Raw genomic sequence first — 13,067 nt, forward strand, 5'->3', positions numbered from 1 at the left:
CACCAATAAAATCCTACTTTAAACATTTTCAAAATTCATCACAAGTTAAAAATCATATTATAGAATATATATTAACAACTAGAAACTATTGAAATCTTGCTTCTTAGAGTAAAATTCAATGAATAAGTTAGAGAGCCTTTATTGGAAAACTTATGGTGTATGGAGCCAATAGATCTACCAAATCCGCAAAAAAAATATGACATGTGAATTACTTTGCAGAAAGGGTAATAAGATAAACGTGAACACATACGTGGAGTGTAGATGGAGAAACGTTAGGATGGTAGTAGAGTCTCGAATAACTTGTGAGAGAAGATTTCAACGTTAAATGTCCTAAACATCATAGGAAATCACAACATGTAGGTATCGATAGATCAAGCTGGTTGATCCAACACCTAACAAAGCAAGGAACCAATCAAAGAATCCAGCTACGGACACATAGGATTAAGGTTTTCCAATAACGTCGCATTTCCAGCTGCACCCAACAGACTCAAAGATTGTATTACAAAAAAATCCCAAGAAACATTTCCTTTTATTACTAGTTATAGTGATTTTTTTACAGTCACTTGGAGTGGAACAGGAGATAAGTGGTGGAAAGAGTTTGGTAATGCCGAAGAAGTAGTTGTTGCGATGTATAGATCTATGAAGATAAAGTAGAAAGGTCTGAGAAAGTCAAAGGAGCACACTGAGAACGTGATAATGTTAATCATTTCTTTGCACCCACCCTTTTAAAAAACACAGAAACTTTCTTTTCTCTTTTTTATTTGAATTTTTTACCCGTCGCTGAATAGTTGTTTTGCCTTTTCTCCTTGTTGCTTAGATCCCTGAAAAGTCACTTCACATTAATGCGATTAGTCCTTTCGTGTTCCAGAGAGGTATACTGTTCATCATTATCAATGAAGGAGACATGTAGCAGATCATGCTCGCTATTATGCTTGCAGAATTATATAATTGTCCCTGTAATAAGAACCCACATATCAAAACGATAACTTTTGGTGGTTTTGAAAGTGTTTAAGACCATATACCAAGAACAGAGAAACAAAAGTAAAAGTGGTTCTGTACCAGTGCCATTCGTGATCAATCTGTTGAACGTCAACACCATTAGGGTTAATCCTTAGAGTGCGGGTCACCCAAAGCATGTTGTTGTAAACGCTCCAAAGGACATGAACGAGTCCTTTGAGTCCACAGATGATGAGGATATGAAGACACCATAGAGCCCTCGAGTAGTCTTGTTCGTATGTCCATGAGTACACTACTTGTGCTGCTAAAGGAGCGTATAGAAGATACTTCATAGATAGAGAAAAATAAACACAAAAACAATATGAGTTTTAGAAGATGAAACCAAATTTTAGAAAAAAAAACTGATCAAATTTTAGTTCTGTAAGAAAAAGAAAAAAACCTTAAGATTGCCATAGCTTTCCCAAGGCCAGACTGATAAAGTAACCATTCTTCGGCTTCTTGTACTCTCAGATCTCTCTCTCTCTTATTGGTCTATAACCTTAAAGATTTCTCCAGGTTTCAAGCAATCCTGAGAAAAAGATGTTGCTCTGTTTGTGGAAGTGAGAGAAAGAGAGAGAAAACTGATGGGGTTCTTAAGTTCGTTGAAAGATTTAACCAAAGCCTAGTTGTGTGACATATTGAGAGTCTCGAGCTTGTTTACTTATATAGTATAAGCATTGAAGCTAGGAGGGCCAACTAGACCCCAACATTTGTTCTTTTTATATCTCTATAATGAAATTTAAATACACTAATTTTTTTAATCAATATTGTGAAGAAAATAGTTTTCACCTGAAAATAAAACTCTTACAGCAATCAAAATCTGACCACTGTATTCAGTGATAATCACTTTTAACTCTGCTCAATCGTACAACATTCACATGCTAGTGTAGTTTGGTATCAACTTTTTACTTTGATGAACAGTTGATGTTTTTATTTCGAGTTTATAATTTGGAGTATTTAGTTTTGCTCCAACTAAAAGAACCGGAGAAATAATTCAATCTTTTCATTTTATTAAAACTTACAAAATCTTAAAAAATATATATAACAAACCATAAAAATGTCACAAAAGGAATTTTGAGGCCAATAAACAACAATATCACTATAATGGAGAAACGAAAATTTCACATCCATTAAAACAAAACGCCAACATTTAAAATATCTTTTTGATAATGACTACTTACAATTTATAATAGTCATTATTAGCGTGAAAAGGAATGTTAACAGTTTTTTAAATAATTTATAAAAGTAAATTTACAATTTAATAAACTTTAATTCAACAAATTAATAGAGAAAATGAGAAATAACTATGTTGTCATATAAAATAAATGTAACTATTTTAACTGAAATTATATAAATACCTAATAAATTTTGTATAGTATATATAAAACTAATATATTTTATCAAAATTTATGTACAAATATCTAATTTTATATCGGAACCAATGTAAATCAGAAATGTTTGCATTGTTTTCCTAATGTAAATGGCCACAAAAACAATCATACATGCAAACCAAATAGATCACTATAGCCTATAGGTTCGTGTATTTCATTATGGACATAATCATAATAAACATTAGTATAATATAGATTTTTTGTAATTAAAAATGTTGAACAGTCTTGTAACTATTTTAGTTATTTGTTTGAATATCTTTTTTTTTTAATACTTAACGACACAGAAGTATAACCAATTGATACAATGGCATAGCTTCACAGCTGGATTATATAACTCTCTTACACGCATTTAATGTTCGGTTTACGGTTGAAGCGGCGATGGTTACAGATCTTGCCCTCGGTGGCTTCTTCGTATACTCACATTTGTATTCAACTTGTCCTCTTCTTCTACTTTTCTAACATTTATTTAAACTTTTAATGGTTTTTCAAACCACAAATTAATCCGCGTTTATGTCACGTACACTAATTAAAGCTTAGCAACAAAAGTTTTAAGCGCCTAAAATATATCACGTGTATAAAAGCATCATTTGACAAAAGTTTTTTTTAGAGAAGTGGTAAAAGGTCTTACACTTACCTTCAGTATCTAGGATTCCAGGAGTAGCTTAGCCAAAAAAAAAAAATTACTCTCTACGTTTTATTTTAATTATCATTTTAAATTTGGACATACTAATTATACAAATTTCTAATTTTGTATATTTACTAAATGAAAACATCATTAATAAAAAAAATTGGAATATAAAATTAATAAATTTTGCATTAAAATTATAAAACGATACTTATTTTGAAATATAAATTTTATTCTACAACGAAAACCAAACCGAAAAAAGAAGAATCAATTTTGCTTTGGACAACATTTACTATAGGGTGCGTACAATAGTGGTACTATAAAAATGTTAATAGGGGTCAGGATTTAAGATTCATATAAATGCCAAGAGTAAAAGAATCAAATAATTCAAATCTAAAGACTAGTCAAAAAATAAATCATAAGCTATATAATGTCAGCCATTTAATGCCTTGATAAGAAAAATCTATGGATCAATACGGTCCAAGCAATCGAACTGGATATAGTGGTCTTAAATTATACAATTAATATTAATAGTTTTTAATTATACAATTATTTCCGTTTAAAATTTGTAAAATCATGAATTAGAGAATTAATTATGTCGGTGTTAGAAATAATGGTAGTTAACGAAATTGAAAATCAATAAGGTAAAAACATAAGCTATTAGCTCACTCCATGCAAAACATCATATATTTTGCAGTAAACAATTGAATAAAAATCATTGCTATGTGTGATTAGTTTTAAATTAAAAATTCATAAAAAAAATATAAGTAATCATTCTGTACGTAGTGGTCAATGGTTTATTTTATTTTTTTATTTTTTGACCAATCAATGGTTTATTTTTATTTTTTTTTGACGAAATCAATGGTTTATTTATGATACATAATATATTAACAAATTATATGAATGTGTTGAAATAAGTCCCTTAAACACTGATATACACACACATGTGTGGCCTTCTTCTTATAGGATAGACAGGAAGGTGGAATATCGAAAGAAGGGGTTTAGATTTATCGTTTTGTAAAACCATCCAAAAAGTGTAGAAACCCCATAATAGGAAACTGCATTTGTTCAAACTGAAAATGTAGATGAAAGTAACAAAAGATACGGAGCATATTGTTGATCTTCATTTTGTGCTCGTCAAAAATATTTTGGATGTCTCTTTATTGATCTTGTATCACAAGATTCACAACGAAACTCCAACTGACTCTGAAAAGGAAACCACTTGATAAAATGAGTGTTTATAAGAAAAATGGAAAAACATTTTACAAAATTGTTATCACACATAAATATAAATTTATGTTCTTAAAAACCTATAAACGATTAGACAGATAAGTTGATAACAATGATAAGTATACAAAATTGGCATACTTGAAAACTAAAAATGGTACTATATGGAATATATATATATATTAACTTACTTTATTAATCCGGTTACAAGACATCTGCATATTATTATAGGTTTCTCTAATGCATGTTGAGCTACCCTGTGTACATGTATTGCGAGTTGGATTAAGCATGGTCTGAGTTTATGCGCTGAGCCATATGTGGTTCTCCAGTGTCCACCGTGGTCATATACACAGGGCCGGTCCTGGACTAAAGCCCGTGAAACATGGGCTTTAGGCACCATAGATTTTTTAAATTTTAGGGGCACCAAATTCTCCAAATAAAGCACTTTAGGCTAGTGGTTACGTAACTTGTCATTTTCACCAGCAGAATGCAAATTCGATTCTACCACCTCTCCTTCTCCTTTCTTTTAACATATTAATACATATTTAACATAATATTTTATTATACATAGTACTTTAATTTATATATTATTAGATAGATAATTTAATTAAACAAAACTTTTTTTCTGTTTTATTATTAGTTGGCATTTATTTTTTCAAAGTCTTTTCTATATCTTTGGATGGATATTTGCTCTAATAATTATGCGCACAAGATACTATAAATCAATTATTTTAAATTGTCAGCTAATTATTATTTCTTGTTTCGTTGTTGATTATATTTTTTTGGTAAAATCATTGTTGATTATTTTGTTAGAATATCTTGCTCCCTTTGTTTTTTTTCCTCTCTTTGTAAGGTTTTATAATCTTTTTTTTTTCAAAGTGACATTTGAACAAACATAAAATTGTTATAAGGTTTTAATTTTTAAATTTATGAAAAGTTTTCATTTAATAATGCTATGATATTTTGTACTTTATTTTTCAAAAGTACGTTTTAATAATTCACTACAAGAAAATACAAGTATAGCGACGGCCAAAATCCTCGTTATTTCCTCGTAAAAGAAGGGTTACGAGGAAATGGCGATGAAAGGCGTTTCGTCGTTATATGTTTGTCGTAAGAGAAGATTCGTCGCCATTTCCTCGTTCATTAGCGAGGTTATATTTTCCTCGTAAAGAAGAATTAAGGTTTCGTCGTAAAGACCACGTGGGGTTTCCACGTAATGCGGTCGTTGTGTTTCCTCGTAAGTAACTCGAAAAGGATTCGTCGTAAAAGACCCGCAAAAACCTCTAAATATATTCGTCGTAATAAAAACGTAAATAACACGAAAGTAATTCGTCGTAATAGAATCGTAAAGTATACGAAAACGAATCCACGTAAAACCCTCGTTAATAGTTCCTCGAGATTTTGTCGTTAATTTTCCTCGTTAATACATCGGGAATTAGCTACGAAATTACTTTGTTTTCTATTTACTGAATTTATAAATAAAAATAAAATAAAAATTATATTTATTTAATTTATTAATAAAATTTTAATTGAAATTAAATCGAATAGAAATTTTTTTTTGGCCGAATCAAAATGAAATTATATAATATATAAATAAGTTTTGAATTTTAAAATACAATAACAAAAAAAAAACTAATGCTGCATTGCCGCGTCGTAGAATTCCTCGCTCCTTCTCGAGAGATCTGCCTCGTTGACTTGCACGGATGCCTCGCCTGGAATGGGGTTTTGTTGTTTCATGGTCCTGAACATGGCCTCCCATTCCGGATTTGTGGCCGCTATGACGTCCAAGAAGTTCTCGAGACCACTCATACGAGCTGTGAACGACGTTTTTGTCGAGGCCAACTCGTTTTGTGTCGACGACAGCTGATGTTGTGTCGTCTCCAACACGTCGCGCAGCTCAGAGACTTCATCATCCCGTCTCTGGCCATAAGAGGAAGTCGCTCTCGGAACATCGTTGACGGAACCAATCCCCAACACACGTCCCTTTTTCCTAGGAGCGACCTTAAAAAACAATAAAATATATATTAAAATTTAAATTTTAAAGTAAAATGGAATTAATAAAAAATTTATATAAAATTTACCTCCTCGTAAATTCTATCCACTTCTATTGTGGATAAGACGACGGGTGATCCGTCGGCGGACTCCTGCGCCAGCTGGGTCTCACGCTCGTCAATACGAGCTGCCACATCGTTGTAGATCTTCTCAGACTTCTCATCTACAAATTCGCCCGCCTTGTTCTTGTGGGTCCGATCGAAAAGTTCCATAAGAGTCGGTAAACGTCCCAACTCCTTGGCCTAAAAACAGTTGAGAAAGTTTTTATATATATATATATATATATATTAAAAATTAAAAAGTTAAATATTTAAATTACGTACCATTTCCAAACGGACGCGGGCGTGTGGCTTTTGGCCCGTACTATGTTGCATCGCCCTGTGGCCGTGCTCATCTACCGAGTTACGGGAGGCGGAGCAAGACTGGGCGACTCTCATGGCATCAGGATCCCTCCAATAACGGATGAGGCCATCCCACACGTCCGTGGTGATGGTTGCGGGTTTGCCCCGCTCATAGCCCTTCACGATCCAGTCACCCTTCCAGTTGGAGACCGTGTCCAACAAACGTTTCTTCGCCTTGTCGATAAACTCTTTCCGCACCTTCTCATTGACCCCCATGGACCAATTAAATTTTTGCTGCAAAAAACAAAAATATTAATAATTAGTTTAGAAAAATAAAATTTAAAAAAATATAAATCAGGAATAAATTGTAAAAACTTACAGCGTAAATCTTGAACCACGTCCTTCTGATGTAGATCGGAGTGGATTTCCAGTTGGGATGTGGCATGGAGAAGTAACCTTTAATCGTCTCGGTTACTTCTGTTGCAAGGCAGTTATCAACCCCAAACCTGGAGAAAAAAAAACAAATTTAAAGTTTTAAATATTTATTAAAGTCACAAATGAATTTTAAAAAATTAATGTAACATACATACCAGAGAGTTCCGTCAGGTCGGTCGGGGTCTATGATCGGTAAGCCTTCTCTGCCTGGCAAACCGAGAATGTCCTCAACAGTGTACTGAGAGTAAGGACAACTCGGTGGCACCATCAAATCAGCATGAACCTGATTGGCGGGCATCTGAGGAGGCACATGAGGAGCTGGCATCGGAGGAGGAGCTATCGGAGGAGGCACATGAGGAACTGATGGCGATGCCGTAGAAGAAGGCGAGACTCTCTGAGAAGATTGAGTCTCGGGGACGGTCTCCTGCTGACCCGAAGAACCGGGAGCTGAAGAAGAACCGGGAAGTGAAGGCGGGTCTAACCGACTACCCGGTTGACCGAACATCTGCGAGTAGTGAGCAGTACGCTGGTGCTTGCGAATAGTCTGCAAAATTTAAATTTCTAAATTAAAATCAAGAGTAAAAAAAAATTATGAACAGTATTAACTACGTAATTAATAAAATTACGAAACCTAAATTTTCTAAACTAATTTCCTAAACTAAATTCCCTAAACTAACCACCTAATCTAAATTCCCTAAACTACTTAGAGAGGAATGAGAGACTTACCATGGCGTGTAGGAAATAGAGAGGCTGTAGAGAGGAAATAGAGAGGAAATGAAGAGGGCTGCGGTTTCGCCTATATATAGGATTAGGTTTCGTCGAAGATTCGTCGCAAAATGACGAGGAAAGACAGAGGCCCGTCTTTCGTTTCGCCGCAAGGCCCACGCAAATTAACGAGGAAATACAGAGGCCCGTGTTTTTTTTGCGAGGAAATACATAGGCCCGTGTTTTATTTTACGTCGTTCTTGCGACGATTTTTGTTTTTATCATCGACATTACGTGCAAATAGCGAGGCTTTTTTTGCTAACCCCTAAAATCTTAAACCCCAAACCTCAAACCCTATCTTTCTTATCTCCAAACCTCAAACCCTATCTTTCTTATATTTCTTATCTTATACTTCATATATTTCTAACCCTTTAACTTCAATATATATATTTTTTTGAATTTGAAAGGTTTAATACGTTGAAAAACTATTTTACAAATTTTGAATTTGACATATCATACAACAAATCAAACACACTCTACAAATCAAATATGAAAGGTTTAAAAACAAAAAAAAAAGAGAAGAAGATATTTGAATACAAATGATGTAGATTTATGTGGGCTACACTTACGTATCTCGTCATATGTGTTTCCAATATCTTTCTTCTCTTTTTTTTTAAGTTTATATAAAATAGAAAATAATTTTTTTTTAGTTTATATGAAGTAGGATGGGGAGTTTTAGGGTTTGCACATTTGGGGTTTAGGGATTTGGGTTTCATTTTAGTTTAGGGTTTATATTTACCGACGAATTAACGACGAAAAGTAAAATAAAAAAGCGGACCTCGCTCATTCCACGTAAGTTCACGAGGCTCTTACGACGTTTTGATCTTACGTGGAATAAGCGAGGTCCGCTTTTTTAATTATAAAGCGTCTCTTATTCCACGTAAGTTCACGAGGCTATTACGACGTTTTGATCTTACGTGGAATAAGCGAGGTCCGCTTTTTTAATTATAAAGCGTCTCTTATTCCACGTAAGTTCACGAGGCTATTACGACGTTTACTGTTACCGTGGAATATGCGAGGTAATGTATTATAAATCGTCGTAAAATTCCCGTGAGGTAACGTGGAAAGTACGACGACTGTCTCTAAACCCCTAAAACGAAACCCCAAACCACATCTTCTTTATCTTCTACTTCATATATCAAACACTTCTATCCTTTAACCTCAAGCAATTCATTCTAATCCAAACCGAAAATTATAAAAACACAATTCCTTTACTTATAATTAATGTCGATATCTTATTTATAAATAAACTCCCATTATCTTTAATTATATATAATAAATCAAACTCATACAAATATCAAATACATTAATCGGATTCATCGACATTCTCGTCATCACTTGAAACATCATCATTTTCATGAAACTCGTCTTCAACAGCTTCCTCCGTGGGATCTTCGGTAAGATCTTCATACTCGTGATTATGCGGATCAATGAGAAGGATGTCATCAATTTCTTGTTCAGGTTCATGAACTTCATTTATTTGTTCTTCTTGCAATGGTGGTTCTTCTCCTATGATGATTCGTCCTCGAGGTGTAACTTTGATCACGGCTAACCAATTTATACCCGACTCTCTCATCCGAGGGTATGGAAGGAAGCTAACTTGGTCTGCTTGTGAAGCTAAGATGAAGGGCTCGAATTTGTTGTACCTCCGGCCACCGTTGACATCTACTACACCGAATTTGTTCAACCGAACACCTCTATTGACGACGGGGTCGAACCATTCACACTTGAAGAGGACGCATTTTAGCTTCAATATCCCTGGGAATTCGACTTCAATAATCTCCGTCAAGATTCCGTAGAAATCTGTTTCTCCTTTCACACAAATTCCATAGTTACTGGTTGCCCGCTGTTTACCATACTCATATGTGTGAAAAGTATAGCCTCGTGTGAAATACATCTGTGATGTGGTGACCTTTACAAGTGGAGATTGAATTACTTCGTGTAACCACTTAGGATAATCTGCATCGTCGTCATAATCAACCTATTTAAAAATAAAAAGAACGTTGAAATACAAATCATTCATGTATGAAAATTTTAAAAGTATTTGATTAATACCTGATTCTTCAACCACTTAACAAAGTGTTGATCTTTTCTTTTGTCTACGTCACTTGTGGATATACCAGGAAATGTTTCTTCGACTTGTGAAACAAACATGCTGTAAAATCACATTTTACATGAATTAATCTCTCTCAATTATATAATGTATACTCAATTTAAGTTACCTTTCAAAATAACGCATCAATGGATCCTCGCAATTGAGTAGAATATAGGTGTGTGCACTATGAGCGTCTTCTTCACTCGACCACCAAACCTGTTTTGATTTCCCACCAAGTCGTCCAATCTGGCTAAAGATTTCTGGAACACCAACAACTGCATATGTGGGCGCAACGCCACCATCATCATATCTTCTTGGAGCTCTTCTTCGGGTACGTACTTTTGACGCAAAGTAGTACGATGTGAAGTGAGAAACTTCTTCTGTCAAACTTCCAGCAATTATAGAACCTTCAACTTTGGCGAGGTTCTTTGCTTTTCCCTTCAAATATTTCATGGCTCGCTCGTACTGATACATCCATCCGTAATGTACCGGTCCACGAAGCAATGCCTCATATGGGAGGTGGATAGCTAGATGCTCCATCACGTCAAAAAAGCCTGGAGGAAATATCTTCTCCAAGTTGCACAATAAGATAGGAATGTTCTCCTGAAGCTGTTCTACGACTTCTTCTTTAAGAGTGCGTGTGCTCAAATCCCTGAAAAATGCTCCAATGCCTATTCCAAAAACAATTAAACACATTGTTAGTCAAATACTATTATTGTAAACTAAACCAATTTAATATTATTGTCCTATTGTAAACTACCTGCAAGTGCTTCATGTACGTTTGTTGGAAGTAGCTCCGCAAATGCAAATGGCAGAAGTCGTTGCATAAAGACATGACAATCATGACTCTTCATCCCGGAGAACTTTTGACCCTTTTCAACACATCTTGAAAGATTTGAAACATACCCATCAGGGAACTTCACTTCTGATGCCACCCAATTGAACAAAACCGACTTTTTTTCTGAAGACAATCTAAAAATTGGAACGGGAACTTGGCCATTGCTTTTTATATGTAACTCACTTCTTGAGCAAATATCCGGCAAGTCCAACCTCGATTTTATGTTGTCTTTTGTCTTCCCTGGGACATTCAATATTGTATTCATGATGTTCTCAAAGAAATTCTTCTCTATATGCATCACATCAAGGTTGTGGCGCAGAAGAAGATCCTTCCAATATGGTAACTCCCAAAATATACTCTTCTTGTGCCAGTTGTGATGAACACCGTAAGAATCAGGCATATTACGAGGGACATGCCAATTACCACCCCAGCGAACTGTTTCGTTAGCTCCGTGATAGTCGATTTGCGCTTCAATTTGTTCTCCAGTTAGATATGGAGGAGGAGTGTCTCTCACAACCTTTTTGTGCCTAAACAAATTCTTGTTTCTTCGGTACGGATGGCCAACTGGAAGAAATCGACGGTGACAATCGAACCAACTTGTCTTTCTACCATTCTTCAGTTGAAATGCATCTGTCGTTCCATTACAATATGGACAAGATAATCTCCCATGTGTAGTCCATCCAGACAACATCCCATAGGCAGGAAAGTCACTTATGGTCCACAAAAGCATAGCTCGCATCGTAAAATTCTTCTTCGTTGAGCAGTCATACGTCCTCACCCCTGTTGACCACAAATCCTTCAACTCTTTTATCAGTGGTTGTAGGAAAACATCAAGTGACCTTTTTGGATGCTTCGGACCGGGTATTAATATGGTCAAGAATAAAAACTCCCGTTGCATGCACATCTCCGGTGGCAGGTTGTATGGCGTAAGAAAGACTGGCCACAATGAATATTGTCTCCCTGACATTCCAAATGGACTAAATCCATCTGTGCATAATCCGAGGTACACATTCCGGCTATTGCTAGCGAAATTCGGATGTACTTTGTTAAAATGTTTCCAGGCTCTTGCATCTGATGGATGAGTCATCTCACCATCCGTCTGAGTATGCTCGGCATGCCACCTCATCTTTCCAGCAGTCTGCTCCGATTGGTACAATCTTTTCAATCTATCTGTAATTGGTAGGTACCACATCCTTTGGTACGGTACCCTATTACGTCCCCTTCCTTGCGGCTTGAATCGTGGTTTCTTGCAGAATCGACATTCTTCCAACTTCTCATCATCTCCCCAGTAGATCATGCAGTTGTCGATGCAAACATCTATCATCTCCGAAGGCAACCCAAGACTATAAACCAGTTTCTGAATCTCATAATAAGAATCAGCAGACTCATTGTCTTCCGGCAAATACTCTTTAAATAAATCTGCCCATTCGTTCATGCAACTTTCAGGTAGATTGTGATCAGTTTTAATATTCATCATTCTAGCAGCCAATGACAATTTAGAGAGACCTTCTCTACAACCACTGTAAAGTGGTTGATTTGCCGCATCTAACATTTCATAAAACTTTTTTGAATCTATGTTAGGTTCTTCATCTTCATCATCATGAGCTACGAATGCATCAGTTACCATATCATGAACCCTATCATAATCTACCATCGGCTGATCCTCCTGATGGTAACTATGTGCATTATGCAATTGATGATCAACCGGTTCTTCTTGAAAGTTGCTATTACTACTACTAGCTTCATTCTGATCATAACTATAACCTTCTCCATGTTGAAACCAGATATAATAATTTGGCGTGAAACCTCTATTTACTAAATGCTTCCAAACATTTTCACGATTTGCCAACTTTGAATTGTTACATTTCCTACAAGGACAGAATATTTTACCGCTTTCTTGGGCGAGCGGTGTAGAATCTGCTTGATGCATAAAACGCTCCAACCCAGCAAGATATTCCTTCGTCACTCTCCCGTTAGCATCTCTATGCATATACATCCACCTCCGCAACTCGAAAATATTTCCCAAGCCCGACATTTTTTTCACGTTTTTTTTTCTTGTTGGTGTGCTTAGAATTATGTTCAAACCTCCATATTTATAGAAAATTTTCGAATCTGGTAGTTGAATTTTGCTAGGAATTTACGACGAAATATTAGGTTGGTTGCAAAAAAACGTGTTAAGTTGGTGGATTTCTCGTTCTTTCCTCGTAAGTTATTTCCTCGTAAAAATCATGCTAATCTTACGACGAATTTGCGACGAAACACATTTTTCTCGGAATAACCACGTCAACTTACGACGATTTTA

General features: G+C 35.3%; 1 protein-coding gene across 1 annotated transcript in view; it reads right to left on the reverse strand.

The window, feature by feature from the left end:
- Positions 1-1,627, reverse strand: part of LOC106388603 (very-long-chain aldehyde decarbonylase CER3-like) — a 6,600-nt gene extending 4,973 nt beyond the window's left edge. The window contains exons 1-2 of the mRNA XM_048747079.1: positions 1,397-1,627; positions 1,060-1,283 (exon numbers count right to left, since the gene is read on the reverse strand). Coding sequence (XP_048603036.1) covers positions 1,060-1,283; positions 1,397-1,444 — 272 coding nt within the window. The 5' untranslated portion in view covers positions 1,445-1,627. The remainder of the gene's footprint in view (positions 1-1,059; positions 1,284-1,396) is intronic.
- Between the last annotated feature and the right edge of the window lie 11,440 nt (positions 1,628-13,067).

The sequence above is a fragment of the Brassica napus genome, chromosome C2, assembly GCF_020379485.1.
Source record: "Brassica napus cultivar Da-Ae chromosome C2, Da-Ae, whole genome shotgun sequence".
NCBI classification, from domain to species: Eukaryota; Viridiplantae; Streptophyta; class Magnoliopsida; order Brassicales; family Brassicaceae; genus Brassica; species Brassica napus.